Source organism: Mus musculus, chromosome 7 (genome assembly GCF_000001635.26).
Source record: "Mus musculus strain C57BL/6J chromosome 7, GRCm38.p6 C57BL/6J".
Taxonomy (NCBI): Eukaryota; Metazoa; Chordata; class Mammalia; order Rodentia; family Muridae; genus Mus; species Mus musculus.
The window spans coordinates 90,412,257-90,429,401 of record NC_000073.6 but is presented as its reverse complement, the minus strand read 5'-3'; the positions used below and the strand labels follow the sequence as shown (position 1 = coordinate 90,429,401).

At 41.9% G+C, this 17,145-nt stretch overlaps 1 protein-coding gene across 1 annotated transcript; it reads right to left on the bottom strand.

Annotated features, from left to right (window-relative positions):
- Window positions 1-737: 737 nt before the first annotated feature.
- Window positions 738-3,090, bottom strand: Ccdc89 (coiled-coil domain containing 89). Its single transcript, NM_027298.1, has one exon. It carries the CDS (start codon window positions 2,816-2,818, stop codon window positions 1,706-1,708), a length of 1,113 nt encoding a protein of 370 aa, NP_081574.1. The 5' UTR covers window positions 2,819-3,090; the 3' UTR covers window positions 738-1,705.
- Between the last annotated feature and the right edge of the window lie 14,055 nt (window positions 3,091-17,145).

The following is a 17,145-nucleotide window of genomic DNA, read 5'->3' as shown; positions in this document are numbered from 1 at the left end:
TTTTGTAACAGTGATGAAGATTAAAGCAAGTCAAGGAGTCCCCTGGCATCCTGCCTAAGAGCCTTCAGTTTGCATCTCCCTCAGCCTCTCTGGGTCTTCATGGCTCTAGTTAAGCCACCCTCTTAGAGTCTCACTGTCTCATCTATAAAATAGTGACAACGCATCCTCTCTTTGAATGTGAAAAGTGTTAGACTCGGTGGTGGGTGGACAGAGGACCCAGTGGCTAAGAGCACTTACTGCTCTTGCTAAGAACCCTGGCTCAGTTCATGGCAGCTCACAACCATCTATGGCTCTAGTTCCAGAGAATCTGACACCATCTTCTGAGCTCCTAGAATACATACATGATGAGTACATACATGCAGGCAAAGCACCCACACACAAAAAATCTAAATCATTAAAGAAAAAAAATACTTGAAAGCAACAATCACATTCTCTATGCGTCCTTCTTCATTTATATCATGACATTGTCTAGGAAATAAGTTCAAAGGCAACCTGGGCTGTGTATGTTTCTCTCTCACACACAAAACAAGCAAGCAAACAGACGCACAACTAACAAGAACAGGCAAAGAAAGCCCCCAAGTAATAGTTCTTTTAAGTAAATCAAACTTGCTATGTAACTTTTGATGTTCCTGGCACCAAGTGAATGAGAAAATTGCTATGCTATAATCTATCTTATAGGTATTCATAATTGCATATAACAATGACTAAATATAGGAGAAATAAGAAAATAAATTATATTCTAGGAATTAACTTGATAACTTTACTTCCTTAGGAACTTTACATTAATCTACATTTAACTCTGTTAAATAGCTACTTTTACAAAACTGAATTATTCCTACAAAGAATGCCATAAGTACACATATACGCATTCAGCTTGGACTTTTAAAACACAAAATTACACAAAATGTATTGACAGAAACAGAAAACAATTTATGAGCTGCTACCAAAATCTGCTATGACTAGTTACCTTAAATTGAGGTAATTTTTTTGCCTATTAGCATATTGTAAAATAGTCTCAATAGAGAATGTCTAAATCCTCTCAGTTATTAAGGAGAAAAACCAAGAAAGTGGAAGTAAGATAGACTTGCAGAAAATATTAGAATTGGTTGATGTAACGAACTTGAATCTTAATGCTCAATAGAATGAATGTATCAGAGCTAGCTTTTACACTTTGGCACACAAGTGAATGATCAAACTTTTGCTTTGCCAAGCTAATACAAAATCAGATCCAATTAGAGCCTTTTTGCTGAGAAGTTTTTGTCCTACCATGCTGACTTCTGTTTGTTTATACGCCCACCTACAGTGTTGTAAGCCTATTGTTCTGCAATGGCTAATGGGGCTGTGTCTTCCCTTTTTTCCCCCACGATAGCATGTTTATTTTAGGATCCATTAAATCATACATCTTTTCAAGCTATCTATAGGAAGATGTCTGAGGCTGAGAATGAGTGAGTTATGAGGTAGAAGATACGGATAATCTTAAGAAACCTTTGAAGGTACAGCGGGGAACACTGGTTAATCTTAAATGTGTTCTAGTGGGTGTAACTGAAAATTAACATTAACTTTGCAACAGTAACAACAACAACGTCATAGTAAAGTAGTTTTTGTACTTAAAAGTATAGTAAATGAATTATCTTTGCTTTTGCCATAAATCTAAGGCACATGGACTTGAAATATTGACTGGAGACCACAGGAAGCACAATTTCTCTTATGGAAAGAGATGGCGGAGTTTGGCATTAAGCTCTCTCTCTTTGCTTAAGAGATCCAGGCTGTGCTTTTTGAAGGCTTCTGATTGCAGACGCAGCTCATCATAAGCTTTCTGGATCCCATCTACCCTGCGCTGAAGCTCGCGAACTCTCAGGTTGCTATCAACGGCCACTGCCTCTTGCTCAAAGCGTTCCAGCGCATGCTTCTTAGCCATGGCTGCTGTCTCCAACTTCTCCTCAAGCTGGCGGATCTCAGCCTGTTTGTTCTGAAGCACCTTGCCTCTCTCCATGGACAGCTGCAGCAGCTCCTCTTTCTCTCGCAGGACAGTCTGCAGCCTGGCCTGCAGCTCCTGGTTCAGGTTGAGATTAGCCTCTTGCTCCTTTCCCATCTGTTCCGTGGCCTGCTGGTGTTGCTGTTTGATGCTCTGCAGCTGGCTGCGCAGCTCCTCGGTCTCCTTGGCATGGTCACAGGCTTGCTGGTTCTGCAGGCCCAGCAGCTCCTCCTCTCGGGCCTGAGCCTGGCTAGCTTCGTGAGCGCATCTCTGTTTCAAGACCTCCAGTTCCTCCACCAGGGCCTTGTTGAGTGTAGTGAGCTCCAGTACCTTAGCCTCCTGGTCTTTCAGAGCCTGGCTGAAGAGGCTGTTGTTTTCCTGCCTCAGCCTCGCATTCTCCTCTTTCAGCTTGACGTTTTCACTCTTGTGCGCATCCTTGAAGCGAATCATCTGCTCGTGGTTGGATGCCAGGATCATGAAGTGATTCTCCAGCTTTTGGATGTGCTCACTCTGGGCCTTCAACTTCTCCATCTCCTGCAGCCTCTTCTCCTCCAGCTCCGAGTTGAGCAGTTCTAAGATCTGGCAGCGTTCCAGGGCCTCGTCGGATCTGCGTTTCAGGATGCAGATGAGCTGGGATTGCTCTTGGATGCGGGAGCGAAGCATTGCCTTCTCGCCCTTCTCCTCCTCAGACAGTCCCCTAAGGTTGGCCAAAGCTTCTCTCAGACCGTCCATTTCCTTAAACCCCAATTCCTCATCCTGGTTTTGCAGGTTTTCGTTTTGTTTTCCTAAGATCTCGTCGGGGGGTGGGGTATCCATCCTAAGAGTCTTCTCCTCCTGCGGCATAGACGCGCTCTGCGGGAGAACTGACTTCAGTCTTTCCCCCTTCTGATTTCAAAGGGGCGTTGCTATGGACGCTTGGCACTCTCCAGCGGTTGGTTTTTCCAGTAAGGAGTCCTATAATTGGTGGACAGGCCTGCAGAACGCAGTGAGGTAATAGGGGGAGTTCAGGGCCAATCTGGTCAGGCTACGCATGTCGTTTAAACCAATCACAGTTCTTAGTTCACTGCCACTGTCCCGCCTGTGCCGCAAAGACATAAGCCTTCCACAAAGTCAGCTTCCTATTCTCTACAAATCCTGATTTCTCATAAGAGTAAACAAAGTAAGCTTACAGTGACTTACTCTGCTCTTTATTCTGAAAAGAAACTGCTGTCTATAGAAACAATTCGCCATGGGTGCACACAAAGGAGAGTCTGGACCCAAGTCTTAGCTCAGCTGCTATAAATGAAATTTCTTTTGTTTCCCTTAACTCTAACCTTATCTTTGGGAGTGGACACCTTTAGTTAGACACTCAATCCTCCTGTTTATCTATTGGGAAAATAAATGGACAGACAGAAACGCAATGAACAATACAGATGCAATCAAATCAGAAACAAAAACCAAAAACCAAACCAAAACAACAACACACCCCATGATGGTTGATTACACTTGTGCCTTGCACACTGGAAACATGGAGATACAAGTCTGTTTGACAAGACGCCAAGAGTGATAGTCGAGTGTGTATAAAAGTGTCAGATAAGATTGACATATTAATAAAAACCTTAGAAGCATTAATAGAGCACCATGTTGAAAGAGAAATAAATAAATACATTTTAAAAACGAGACAGAAACAGCTGAGCAATGAATCTCAAGAATGATCCAACAAATGCAAGCAAAAATTAGATGGTATTTCATCCACCAAAGTCAGTAAAAATAAATGGATATAATTCTCATTAATTATGATTTCCCTTTAAACATGATAATGCTCAATTAGCTGTTTCTTTTGGATATTTAGATTCCAAGCTTCTTAATTATTATGAGGTAGATGGCAGAAGCTTTGCACAAGGTTCTTCTTCCTCCTCCTCCTCCTCCTCCTCCTCCTCCTCCTCCTCCTCCTCCTCCCCCTCCTCCTCTTCCTCCTCCTTCTTCTTCAGATTATTTCAAACAAACAGCTCCCCACAAGGACAGTTACTGGCTCTCAATACAGTTAAAGCACTTTTAGTTAGCATAGACACTCTTAACTGACTTTCATCCAGAATATAAAGAGCAAATGACCAGAAAATTTGAATGTGTCTCTTCTTGTTTTACATATAGTGAACATTGTATTTGTTGATTACCTTATATGGTTATGTGATATAACAAACTGAAATTATAAAATATATTTTCTAAGAACAGGAAAAACTCTCAAAATATTAACATCAGTTGTTTCTCCGGGTTGGAATAACTGTCTCCCTCCCTCCCTACCTACCTAAGGCCCACACACATAACAGATATTCAGAGATCTTTATTGAATAGTTTTTCCACATTTAAAAATGTATTTTGTTAAGTACAAATTAACTTCTGTAACATCAAAATCGATAGATTTTTTTTCTAAATTAAAGCAAAGAACTTCAAAAGATTTATTGAGGGTGCAGGAGGAGGAATACTAACACATAGGATGTTTGAAAAAGTTTGAGTAAACCTATTTTATAATCTTTTAAAATATAAATATTAGAATACACACACACACACACACACACACACACACAAACACACATATATATTTCTCCCTAGAAGCCATAGATCATGAAACAAAGAGCTAAGCATCAGGAACAAGACATTTGCCTTAAAGCTATTGATCAAAAAATCCAGAGACTCCTAAAACGACCCAGGCTATCTTCATTCTTCTTAGTTGCCCACCAAGACTTGATAAGACCCTGTTATTGGAGATACCACATGCTTTTGTCACAGAATATGGAAAATGAAACTGATCTTATTGGCTAGCTTTCATAGTGCTGGAAGGTGCTCTGTAGGCTTGCTGGGGGGAAAGACATCAACATTCTCACCCAGCTGTGAACCCTGCATACTATAATAAGGACCAGCTCAGCCAGATGTGCTCCTCAGTGCAAAGATGAAATGAATGCTATTCCATTTAAGGCCTGTTCCTCAAGGTGGAAGTCAACTGGGACAAGAACCCATGGCATGGTAGGTTAGAGGCCTAAGGAAAGGATTTACTACTATTGTGTTGTTAAGTGGACATAGATACAACATCCTTCTAAACATTTATCTTCCTACCTATTGATTAGTGCAGCTCTCAACCATCTTGCAGCAGATATGAAGAATACAGGACTAGAACACTCAGCTCTAAAGGCAGCACCTGCATTACCAGTCCCCAGTCTCCCCTAGAGCTCACGGGTCATCACAGAAGAGGGGGTGAAAGATAACAAGAGTTAGACGTTTGACGGCTTCAAATCAGTGTGTCCTGGACACCAAGGGGTGCTTTCTGGGTGTGAACTCATGAAGTCATAAGTGTATTCAGGAGACCTCCACAGGATCAAGGTAGGCAAAATTTCTATGTGGCTGTGTTGTGTGACAGTTTTCCTCATCAGATTCACCAGCCAGTCACTCCCAGAGTAATTGAGCTAAACTGCAAAGAAGACTCTGAGACCAGACCAGCTGTCTGGAAGAAGCAGAAAGCAGTCCAGCTGCCTGGAAGAGGTTCAGACCACATGGAAAGGACATTCAGACCACATGGAAAGGACACTCTCCAACCTATCGAGCAGGCTACAGGCTGTGCAGTGTGCTTCAGGTTCCCAGCCTTTGGGGAGCTGTCACCCATGCTGGGGTGGATTTTGGTGATGCATCCATCTTTGTTGAGTCACTTCTCCTCCTGTAAGTAAACCCCCCCACCCCATACTCTGGTAAGTAATCCCAATAAAACTCATTGGTTTGCTGATGGTATCGGACTTTGGCTTGTCCTGGGATCCCTCTCTGGAGTAAGGAGATGTGTGTGTGTGTGTGTGTGTGTGTGTGTGTGTGTGTGTGTGTGTGTGTTGCATCTTCTCAGGGAAAGTTTTGTCACACAACAGAAGGGAAGGAGCTCCACCCATATCTGAGAAACTGTTGGCAGTTGGTAGCCAATGGGGGAAGAAATTTTCTTTAGAGATGCTACTCCGGGTAGGTTGCCCTTTCTCCAACTGATGGCCCTACACCTAGTCACGAACTGGCAGTACCAACTAGACTGAGTGATTATATAGAAAGAAGAAGAAGAAGAAGGTGAAATGGAGAGGTGGCAGGTTAGGGGCATCTGGAAGGAGTTAGAGGGACAGAAGGGGGTGAATTTGATAAAAATATGCTGTATACAGATATGACATCTATCTATCTATCTATCTATCTATCTATACTTAAAAAGAATGAATCCAACACAAAAGAAGACTAGGTGAACTGCCACATCCACTCCAGTAGTGACACGCATGACAGGCCAAAAGCCTGGATGCAGTCCTGAGGCAAAGAGTTTCACAGAAACTTAGTCTCCTGGAACTGTGGCATTCCATAGCATGTATGGTCCAATTTTGTCCTTGCGAATGGATCTGTGTGCTTCCTTTCAGTATTGTTTTGTCATAGGTGCCTCCAAGCAATGACTTGCCAAATACCTAAGCAAAATCGAACTTTGCTTCCTGGCCTTCATCAATGCCCTAGGTAGTCCTTGAGCCTACCCTGGGCTTGGAATTTAGTAAGAATGTTGCCTATTCAGTGACATTCAGAATTGCCTCTGGTATTACACTATCACTTAGAATAAAAGCCAAGTTGCTCCCATATACAGGAATTTACAATGGTTTAGGAAGTAGATCGGGCTGTGGTTTTAGAGTATTGCATTATTCATGAGATGGTTAGCTAGAAAGGAACTCCCTAATTATAACCACGACTTGGGTGTGAAAGCCTTTGCCCTAGGAGTGTAAAGACCTCACACCTGGCTTCTAAGACTATAGCTGACCTTAAACAGGGCTGACTTTGTCTCAGTTGTTTTATTGCCCAGTTCCTGCCAGTCTTTGTGTTTGCTTTCCTCTGTTTTGTGTAAGAGTCATTAAGCATCCGGTAACCTCATTTGTACCTTGCTGATGTGTCACCTAACTTCCCTATTTTCTTCTGTATAAAAAGTTTGATGCTCAATTTGGCAAATTACATTCAGATTCTACACAATCTCGCGTGTTGGTCTGTCTGTCATTCCCGCCAACTCCTTGCCCACCTGTGACCAGAGACCCATTCCACGAAGATAAAGGGACCCAGAGGGTCTGCGGCAGTGAACAAAGAGATGGAGTCTCAGGACACTAGCCAACCTTTCATTCCGATTTTTGCCCCAGGGGAAACCTTGCTTACCCATCTAGACTTTGATTCAGTGGGAAACACCAATGGTGAACTTTACCATTCCTACTCTGCACACCATTAATGTATGCTTTGTAAGCAGTGTGCCAAGTGAACTAGCTGGACACTTGACTAGGTAAGTAGTAAGGATACACATTTAAAATTCCAGTGCAACACTTGAGAAAATTGGAAAAAGTATTCTCTGGTTTATTCAGCAAGCCTTTGCAACAGGACTCTAGATTAGAAATATGCTTTGAAGCCTCAGGAAGGTCTATGCCTAAAAGTCACCCAGGCACAAACAGAATGAAGCAAACCCCATCATCCGTGTTTCCTTGGGGACCATGGGAGCTTTACTGCCCCGTTGGTATCTTGAAAGTAAGGGGTGTGGGGTGAGGGGAGGCAGGTAGTCCTGGCTGGGCCTGGAGGAGGGCAACTGATTTCTTTGTTTGTTTGTTTGTTTTGTTTTGTTTTTTAAATTTTATTTACATTTCAAATGTTATCCCCTTTCCTGGTTTCCCCTCTGCAAACTCTTCCCCTCCCCCTGCTTCTATGATGGTGTGTCCCCACCCACTTACTCACTCCCACCTCCCCGCCCTAGCATTCCTCTACACTGGGGCATCTAGCCTTCACAGGACCGAGGGCCTCCCCTCCCACTGATGCCAGATAAGGCCCCTTAAGCTCCTTCAGTCCTTCCCCTAACCCCTCCATTGGGGTCCCTGTGCTCAGTCAAATGGTTGGCTGTGAGCATCCACATATGTATTGGTCAGGATCTGGCAGAGCCTCTCAGAAGAAAGCTATATCAGAATGCTGTCAGCAAGTACTTCTTGGCATTAGCAATAGTGTCTAGGTTTGGTGTCTGCATGTGGGATGGATCCCCAGGTGGGGCAGTCTCTAGATGGCCTTTCCTTCAGTCTCTGATCCATTCTTTGTCCCTGTATTTCCCTTAGACAGGAGCAATTCTGGATTAAAATTTTGGAGATGGGTGGGTGGCCCCATCCCTCAACCAGGCGACTATGCCTAACCTCCCTCCCCTTTGTGGGGTATTTCAGCTAATGTCATCTCAGAGGGGTTCTGGGAGGCTCTTGTTTTCCTGGCATCTGGGACTTTCTGGTTGCTACACCCAGTTTCCCATCCCCCATTGCTACACACCTCTGTTCAATTTCCTGGCCCTCTGTACATCTCCATCTCCTCCCATCCCTGACTCTTCCCCTCTTTTCCCCTCCTCCTCTTCTCTTCCTCCCAAGCCCCCCCCCACCAGCCCCCACCCACTTCCCTTGATTATATTCTCCCTTCTAAGTAGGACTGAAACATCTACTCCTTGGTCTTCCTTCTTCTTGAGCATCATGTGGTCCTAGAGTTGTATCGTGGGTATTCCATGTTCTTTGCCCAATATCCACTTATCAGTGAGTGCATACCATGTGTGGTCTTTTGTGACTGATTTACCTCACTCAGGATATTTTCTAGATCCATCCATTTGCCTGTGACTTTCATGAAGTCATTGTTTTTAATAGCTGCGTAGTACTCCATTGTGTAAATATACCACATTTTCTGTATCCATTCCTCTGATGAATGGCATTTGGGTTCTTTCCAGCTTCTAGGTATTATAAATATGGCTGCTATGAACTAAGTGAAAGTAGGGAAAAGCCTTGAACACATGGTCACAGGGGGAAATCCTGAACAGAATACCAATGCTCTAAGATCAAGAATTGACAAATGGGACTTCATAAAATTGCAAAGCTTCTGTAAGGCAAAGGACACTGTCAATAGAACAAAAACAGCAACCAACAGATTGGGAAAAGATCTTTACCAATTCTACATCCAATAGAGGGCTAATATCCAATCTATACAAAGAACTCAAGAAGCTAGACTCCAGAGAACCAAATAACCCTATCAAAAAATGGGGGCAGAGATAAACAGAGAATTCTCAACTGAGGAAACTCGAATGGCAGAGAAGCACCTAAAGAAACATTCAACATCCTTAGTCATCAGCGAAATGCAAATCAAAACAACCCTGAGATTTCACCTCACACCAGTCAGAATAGCTAAGATCAAAAACTCAGGTGACAGCAGATGCTTGGGAGGATGTGGAGGAAGAGGAACACTCCTCCATTGCTGGTGGGACTGTAAGCTGGTATAACCACTCTGGAAATCAGTCTGGTGGTTCCTCAGAAAATTGGACATAGTCCTACCCGGGGACCCAGCAATACCTCTCCTGGGCATTTACCCAGAAGATTCTCCAGCATGCAACAAGGACACATGTTCCACCATGCTCATGGTAGCTGATTTCTTTAGCGCTTCTGAGATGCAGGAGTGCTTGGAGGTGGCTGCACTGCGTCTGTGGTGCAAACCAGGGCAGGGCTCTCACTGGCACTGCATTCCAGCCCAGCCTCAGGGGCATGGGGTGGTGTGGGAAGCCACATGTGCCGTTGCAGAGTGGCACTGACTACTGCTGGCCACCACGCATAAGTCTGGACAAACAACCAATGTGTACATATGCAGTAAAGTTTTTTGCAAAGACACTGCCTGGCCCGGGCATGATAATGAGGTTCTGTAAGGTACTGAGAGTATAACCAATCAGATGTGAGACATGCAAATGAGGTATGATAATGAGGTTCTGTAAGGTACTGAGAGAGAGTAGCCAATCAGATGAGGAACATGCAAATGAGGCTTAGTGCATAACCAATCCGGGTGTGAGACATGCCCCTCCTAGGCCTATAAAAGCAGCACCAGTTCTGGGCTCGGGGTCTCTTCGCCTCTACAATCAAGCTCTCCCAATAAACGTGTGCAGAAGGATCCTGTTGCAGCGTCGTTCTTCCTGGCCAGTCGAGCGCGCGCAAGAAGTGGTGCTGAAAACCCGGGACAAGAAACATCTTCAGGCACGAGCGAAGACCCCCTGCTACAGGGAGGATTCAGAACTGCATCACGGGGAAGGAGCAGTTAATAAAGGTTCCCGCAAAACAGACTGCTGAGAAGGATCCGGCATGGATTCAGAACTCTTCAGCTGAGGAACGGTGGTACCGGTAAGTCTCCCAAATTGATCCCCAGGTTAAAGGGGGATAAAAAGGAAAAGAAAAGGGAGGAAAAATAAAAGGAATCAGTGATAAAGAAAAGGAAATAGTGAAGAAAAGGAAAGGGGAAAGGAAAAAAAAAGGGAAAGGAAAGAAAGGATTGAGACAATAAGGTTCCCGGCTTTGGGACAAGTTAAGGTTCCTGGTTTTGGGACAAGTTAAGGTTCATGAGTTATGCTTTTTTCTCCTATTGACCCTTTGTGGGTAGGTCTGATAGTTTTGGTCTTGTTTGTTCTGATATATGGACTCTGTTACTGTTTTAAACTGTGTGTAGAGGCAGTCAAGACAGGTCAGAAAATCCTTACAGAGCAACAAGAAAGTATGTCAGAAGAGGAGAAGGGCTTAAAAAGGAAAAGGAAAAAGAAAGGAGACACAGTGTTATCAGGTGGACCAGAAGAAGAACGTATACAGCAAGCTTATGGCTTGCTTAATTGTTGTGTCCGGCCAGCAGACCACAACCTGGGTTTTAGCCTGGAAAAGCATTTTGGAAACCTGGAAGAGAAGAGGGGCTAGGTGGCGAGAGAAAAGAATGTAGCCAAGACAGTTACTCTGATCAAGGCTCAAATTTTATTGTTGCGACACTAGTTATGAAGGAAGGGGGAGGGGACCCGATTCCCGGCGAATAATCTCTGGTCCAGTAGAAAGGTGCACGTGTGTGGCTCCGCAGGTTCCAGCAGTGGGCGTGGCAGAACGAATGAGCAGGAAGCTCCACCCCTGAGCAAGCAGGTTTCAGGCTAGGGGAGGGGAGACTACATCTCCTCCCTTTTATTAACAAAATTTAAAAAAAGAAAAAGCTGGCCTGAGGGGGGAAAAATTATCTATGCTCAATAGTTTTGCCTGGAATCTAGGGCTAAAGAAAAAAACTTGTTTTCATGGGATTCCTTAACTTTTCTTATGGTAAACTGTATAAGGCTAAGACTGTCCTTTCTTATCTTAGTGAACAACTAACTGAAAAGCCTGGAGCTGTAGGCTCTGACTTTATAATGCTAATTAGTACTTGGTAGGTAACTTTCTAGTTGAATTTTAAGTAGGGCGTTGGAACTCTGGCTAAGTTTGACTGAACAAATGTGAAATACACTATAATAACACTAAGTTGATAATTCTCCATTTTTTTGGATGATAGGTGGGAAACAGGGAGAAGGAGTTCGACCGGCTCTTGTAGTACAAGGCCAATTGGCTTTTTTATTTGGGTGGGAGGCAGTGAAGGGCTTGCCCTTTCAATAGTACGTCTCCAATCTCTCTCCCCCCTATTAATTAAGTTAAATAAGGCAACGCTTAACTGAGGTGATTAAATGATTTTCTCATCCGTAGATGAGTGGGCTTTTAACCTTGGCTTGGGTGGACATGGACCCGATTCCTCTCGTGGGTAAAACCCACACATGTGGCTCTCGGTACCTTTTGGGGAGGCGAGGTAGAGCCGGAAAATATTTTTTATTTTTAACCAAAATATGATACCAACCTCTTTTAAACCGGGTTTATTTCACAGGAAACTCAGAAATGGTCAAGCCGGACCTTCCCTTGCAGTACTTTTGCACCAAGCGGTGCCCATACTGAATTTGTACAATCACAAACCAGTATGCACAGTTTTGAGTGCTGTGTAGCTCCTAAAGGAGAATTATCAACCTCAGAATTAGCAAAGCCTAAGCAAGAATTATGTCGTTAGTAACACCGCGATTTGTGGCTAAAATAGGAGCTGGAAGTCGTTTCTCCTTATCCCTGTTTTTTCCACAGCCTATTGAGCTAAGAACACCTTGTAGTAACAGCAAGGGTGAAAAGCCAGAGGTCAGCTAAGGGGCTAAGCCTGTCTATCAAAATAAAAACCAATCTTTATTAATATAGAAATATCTACTCTTTTAGCCCTCTAGGTAAACCTAAATTTTTAACTCAGACTGAAAGCCACGTGCTGGAAATGTCCTTGGAAAGGAGATAACAGCAGCCACCTGTGTGCTCTAGGGGGGCGGGGATGCACATCTGCTGGTCCGCCTCGCCTGGAGAATGTTGATTTACCTGCTTGAAAGACAAAATCTCGGACAGTGAGAAAGTAGGAAAGCAGAACTTCTTTTGGGGAACTTTAGGTACTTTATTTAAATGCAAATTGTAAAGCTGAGGCTAGTCTCTGGCCTCCTGTCGGGGAGCTGGCTCAGAGAGTAGCTTTTTTTGGAGCCTGAGTCCTCAAGCCGACTTTTAAGCAAAAGAGGAATTTTAGTCTTCAAGGTGATACTTTAGAAGATTTAGAATCTGTGTTCATCTAACAAATTAATCTATCTGGCAGCCACCGCGCTCTATCTTTATCTCGTGAAAAAACACAAACTGAGTCTCTACCCCAAATTAGAACTGGATCTGGACCCTTCCATTTGTTAGTCAGGGGGTCCTTCTATTTTACCAATGTATTAAGTGACCAATTGCTCTTTAATAGCTTTTTTCACTAGCTGTAAGGCCAGCAATCTTTCTGAGGTTAGGGATCTAGGGGAAGTGGGGGATGTGCTCTGAATTAACTTGCTAGGTAATTTAGAATATAGGAATTTCTAACATTGGACTGAATATTAGGACCAGTCTAAGATTGAGTTAGAATGGCTGGTCACACTGAAGAAAGGAGAAAAATCATTATGACTCTATTAAATGACTAATTTTACTAAGTCTGAATATACAGTCTCTGATGTACTATTGTCATAAAGTTAAAAGGCTAGAAGCTAGTCTAAACTGGAAAAATGACAAGTAAGGATGGATCTAAAACATGAATTTAATTTAGTTTTTTAGTCAATTTAATCAGGACATGAGTCAACTTACCTACCAGCTCGTCACACGAATTTACTAATATGCTTCTGCAGCGTTTTGTGGAGAAAACCTGTTTTTTCCTTTTTTAATAAGGTAGTTGTTTTAGGATTAATCTATAAGCCAATAAGTAGATCCCTTTAAGATACTATAAAGCATTTATTAAACTCTTTGACATTAAAATATTAGATTTTGAAAATAAAGGTAAGACTTTAATAGTGTGCATGGGAATGCACTAAATAGTATGCACGGGGATACAATTTTTCTCTTTTTTGTCTTTTAAGAAGTTAAAGTTTTAAAATTTTATAATACCTAAACTTTTGAATTAATAACTAGTTGACAAAACATTTTAAATACTTGGCTGTAAAGGGCAGTGACTAATTGCACTTTCAATTAATTTTCTTAAGGAGCAGTTGTAACTAGAAAGCTTGCAAAGTTATTAAGAGTCACATGTGCATAATTTATTTATTAACTAGAAATATGCATAAGCAATTGTAAATCTGAGAATTAATAGTATCTGAGGGATGAACAATTTAAGCAATTGCGAGCTCAGAGATATGGCATTGACTATTAATATACAAATTAAGGTTTGATTGTTCAGCATTTTAAAACACCATCTACAGCACACAACTAGATCATCTGTGCTGGAACAGGGAAAACTGTGTCTTAAGACTCCGCCCCACAGAAGCTAGTTGGGCCCACATGGGCCAACGATTGGCTGGGAGGATGAGAAAAATGACTTTACAATAATGTTTTCTTTTTTCTGGCCAAAAGAATTGTTTTGGGCAAAACCAATTTTTAATTACCAATTAATAACAATTATAAAAGCTTTATTTTTTGTAGAAACTTTTGTAGTAAACTAAAACCCTAAGTAATAAAAGGATATTGTCTCTGAATCTTTTGGGTGAGAGCAAGGATTTAAGGTAAACTTTAAGAAGCATTAGTTAATAAAATACTTTTCACTTAGGAAACAATATACACTGAAAGATTAAAACTCTTGACTTCTTGTATAGAAGCAGAAACAATAAGAATTTTTCTTACATAATGTAAAGTTACATTAGCCACACCTAGAGGCAAAATTTTCTAGTGATTACAGTTCACTAGAAGCAAAACTCTTTGAATTTAAGCATTATTTTAAACATCTGAATAGATCTGTAACACTGTTAAAAAGAATTTCTCTTGAACGCAGGGAAAAATCTTTTTCAGGCACTGTTTGCAAAACAAAAGAAAGGCCACAAGCCGCTCTGGGGCTGCCCAGAGCCCTGTATTGACTCAAACGTAAAATACTTTTTAATCTGAGCATCCTGGCCCTCTAGTAATAAGGACCGATTCTAGAGAAACAATATAACTGTCTACGCCTCTAAATTTTGATACTCTTTCTTAAGATGACTTACAGTTAAAACGTTCTTCACAACTTTAGTGTTGTGAAAAAATTGCCCGTACTGTAGTTTTCTGCCAGGCAGCAACTATAACCAAACTGTTTGTCTAATCTATTTACAAAGACAAACATAACTAGATAACTCTGTCACAGTTTTGTATGAAGTGAGCTGTATGAGCGCTCTCATAAGATGATTACTCTTGTAATTATCTTAATTACAGTATACAGGTGAATTAAAGATCTTAAATTTGAAATCAAACTGCAAGCTGCAGTCAATGGAACAATAGCAGTTTTAACCATAATTTTTAAGTTTTTTGTGCAAGGTTAGGATAATACCTGTAACCTTGGGAAAGCAAAACCCAAGTTTAAAACAATTTATTATCTTTAAAATCAATATTAGAAGCATTACTATCATATTACGAAGTTTGGATGTCAATTAATACCTATGAATACCTATTAAAGCAAGCTTTAATGCTTTAATAAAGAGACATTGCTTTAAATCTTATTTTAAATTTTACTATTTAGGATACGAACCACATTAATTATTACCTAAACTAGAAATATCTTTAGAGACCCAGCCTCTTGGGCTGCCTTATGCCATGTGTCGGAAGGACTTTAAACTTGAGTTATCAAATTTAACACTAACCATCTGTAGCAATGTAACAATTATTAATCTTAACCAACAACTTATGAGCTGATTGTGAAAACACTCAGAGCACATTACCAATAAAAAAGAACCAAATGAAGCAGTTACATTTAGACCAATCAGAGAATAATAATTTTTGTAGCTACGATCATAAAATAAAAAACACTTTACCATTGTCAAACACATTAATCATGAACCATTTATTAGCTTTTTTACTTTGAAACTTAGAGGCTGTGCACTCGCCCTTATTTCCTAAAACGAACAGTTTTTCCAGCAGGGGCCCTCCCGCCACGTGTCTGATTCCTGGATGAAACACGTGGCAGCTCTCGGCTTTGCAGATAAAGTTTTTTATACCATCTTTATTATCCAACACAAAACATAGAACATTCATTCATACAGACTGGACACGAACATACATGAATTGAACACGAGAACAGATTGGTGCACCGGACATTAGACAAGACACAAAAGGGAACAGAGAACTCCTGTTATAAGGCCCAGAGAGAAATTTCTCTCTGCTTTTGGGGACACTTTCCTCCCTTATGATGCATTTTTTATTAACTGGGGCAATCCGCCTATTCCTTTTAATAAACCCTTTCTTTTCTCACACCTCATGTAGCTTTGGAGAGCTACGGCCTACCGCCTATTACCCAGCTCCTCACTGTTGAACCTAAGTGAACCAGCGCTCGGGTTCAATGCTGTCTCAGCTTAGCCCATACCTTCTCTGGTATGAATTTCCCTTATCCTTTATTTTATGGAGCTCCGAACCAGCAGCGTCTCTTCCAAAAATCCTTTGCCGTTTCTCAGCCCCACGTTGGGCGCCAATTGTTGTGTCCGGCCAGCAGACCACAACCTGGGTTTTAGCCTGGAAAGGCATTTTGGAAACCTGGAAGAGAAGAGGGGCTAGGTGGCGAGAGAAAAGAATGTAGCCAAGACAGTTACTCTGATCAAGGCTCAAATTTTATTGTTGCAACACTAGTTATGAAGAAAGGGAGAGGGGACCCGATTCCCGCCGAATAATCTCTGGTCCAGTAGAAAGGTGCACGTGTGTGGCTCCGCAGGTTCCAGCAGTGGGCGTGGCAGAACGAATGAGCAGGAAGCTCCACCCCTGAGCAAGCAGGTTTCAGGCTAGGGGAGGGGAGACTACACTTAATGAAACTTTAAAAAATAATGGTTTGAGTATTGCACCAGAAAAGGTACAGCAGTCTAATGTTAGTCATTTTCTAGGAGCCACTATTACTTTACAATGTGTCACCCCACAAAAGATTAGTATAAGAAAAGATCATCTAAAGACACTAAATGATTTTCAAAAATTATTAGGAGATATTGTCCTACAGTGTGGTAAACGTGTAGAATTTATTAATGCACCTTCCATGGGTATTAATCCTTGCGGATTGCGACCCCTAGATGTTTGGCAAATGGACGTCACGCATATCCCATCTTTTGGGAAATTACAATATGTACATGTATCCATCGATACCAGTTCTGGTGTCCTACATGCCTCTCCCTTGACAGGGGAAAAAGCAGTTCATGTCATATCTCACTGCTTATAGGCTTGGGCTGCATGGGGCAAGCCCCTAGTGTTAAAGACAGATAATGGTCCTGCATATACTTCTTCTAAATTTAGCCAATTTTGCAAACAAATGCAAGTGAAACATATTACTGGATTGCCCTATAATCCACAGGGCCAAGGCATCATTGAGAGAGCCCACCGCACTCTGAAACAATATTTGCAAAAACAGAAAGGGGGAATAGAGGCTATGACGCCAAAGATGGCTCTATCCCTTACAATATTTACTCTTAATTTTTTAAAATTGGATGATGCTGGAAGATCACCAGCTGAAAGGCACGGACAATGGCCTCAATCGCCCAATAAAATGGTCAAATGGAAAAATGTCCTTGATAATAAATGGTATGGCCCGGATCCTATCTTAATCAGATCCCGGGGAGCTATTTGTGTTTTTCCACAGGGTGAAGAAAATCCACTTTGGGTCCCGATGCGACTGACAAGGACCGTGAAAGAGCAAGATGAACCCCAAGATGATTCTCCTGCTCCTGATGATTGAAACCAGGATAAGTATACCTTTATGGGCCATAGTAAGATCATGGCCAGTACCTTTACCGGTACATTCCAATTCTTCTACCTAGC

Bases quoted from the DNA above. Each gene is read 5' to 3' on its own strand.
- Ccdc89 (NM_027298.1), bottom strand. From the start codon at position 2,818: ATGCCGCAGGAGGAGAAGACTCTTAGGATGGATACCCCACCCCCCGAC.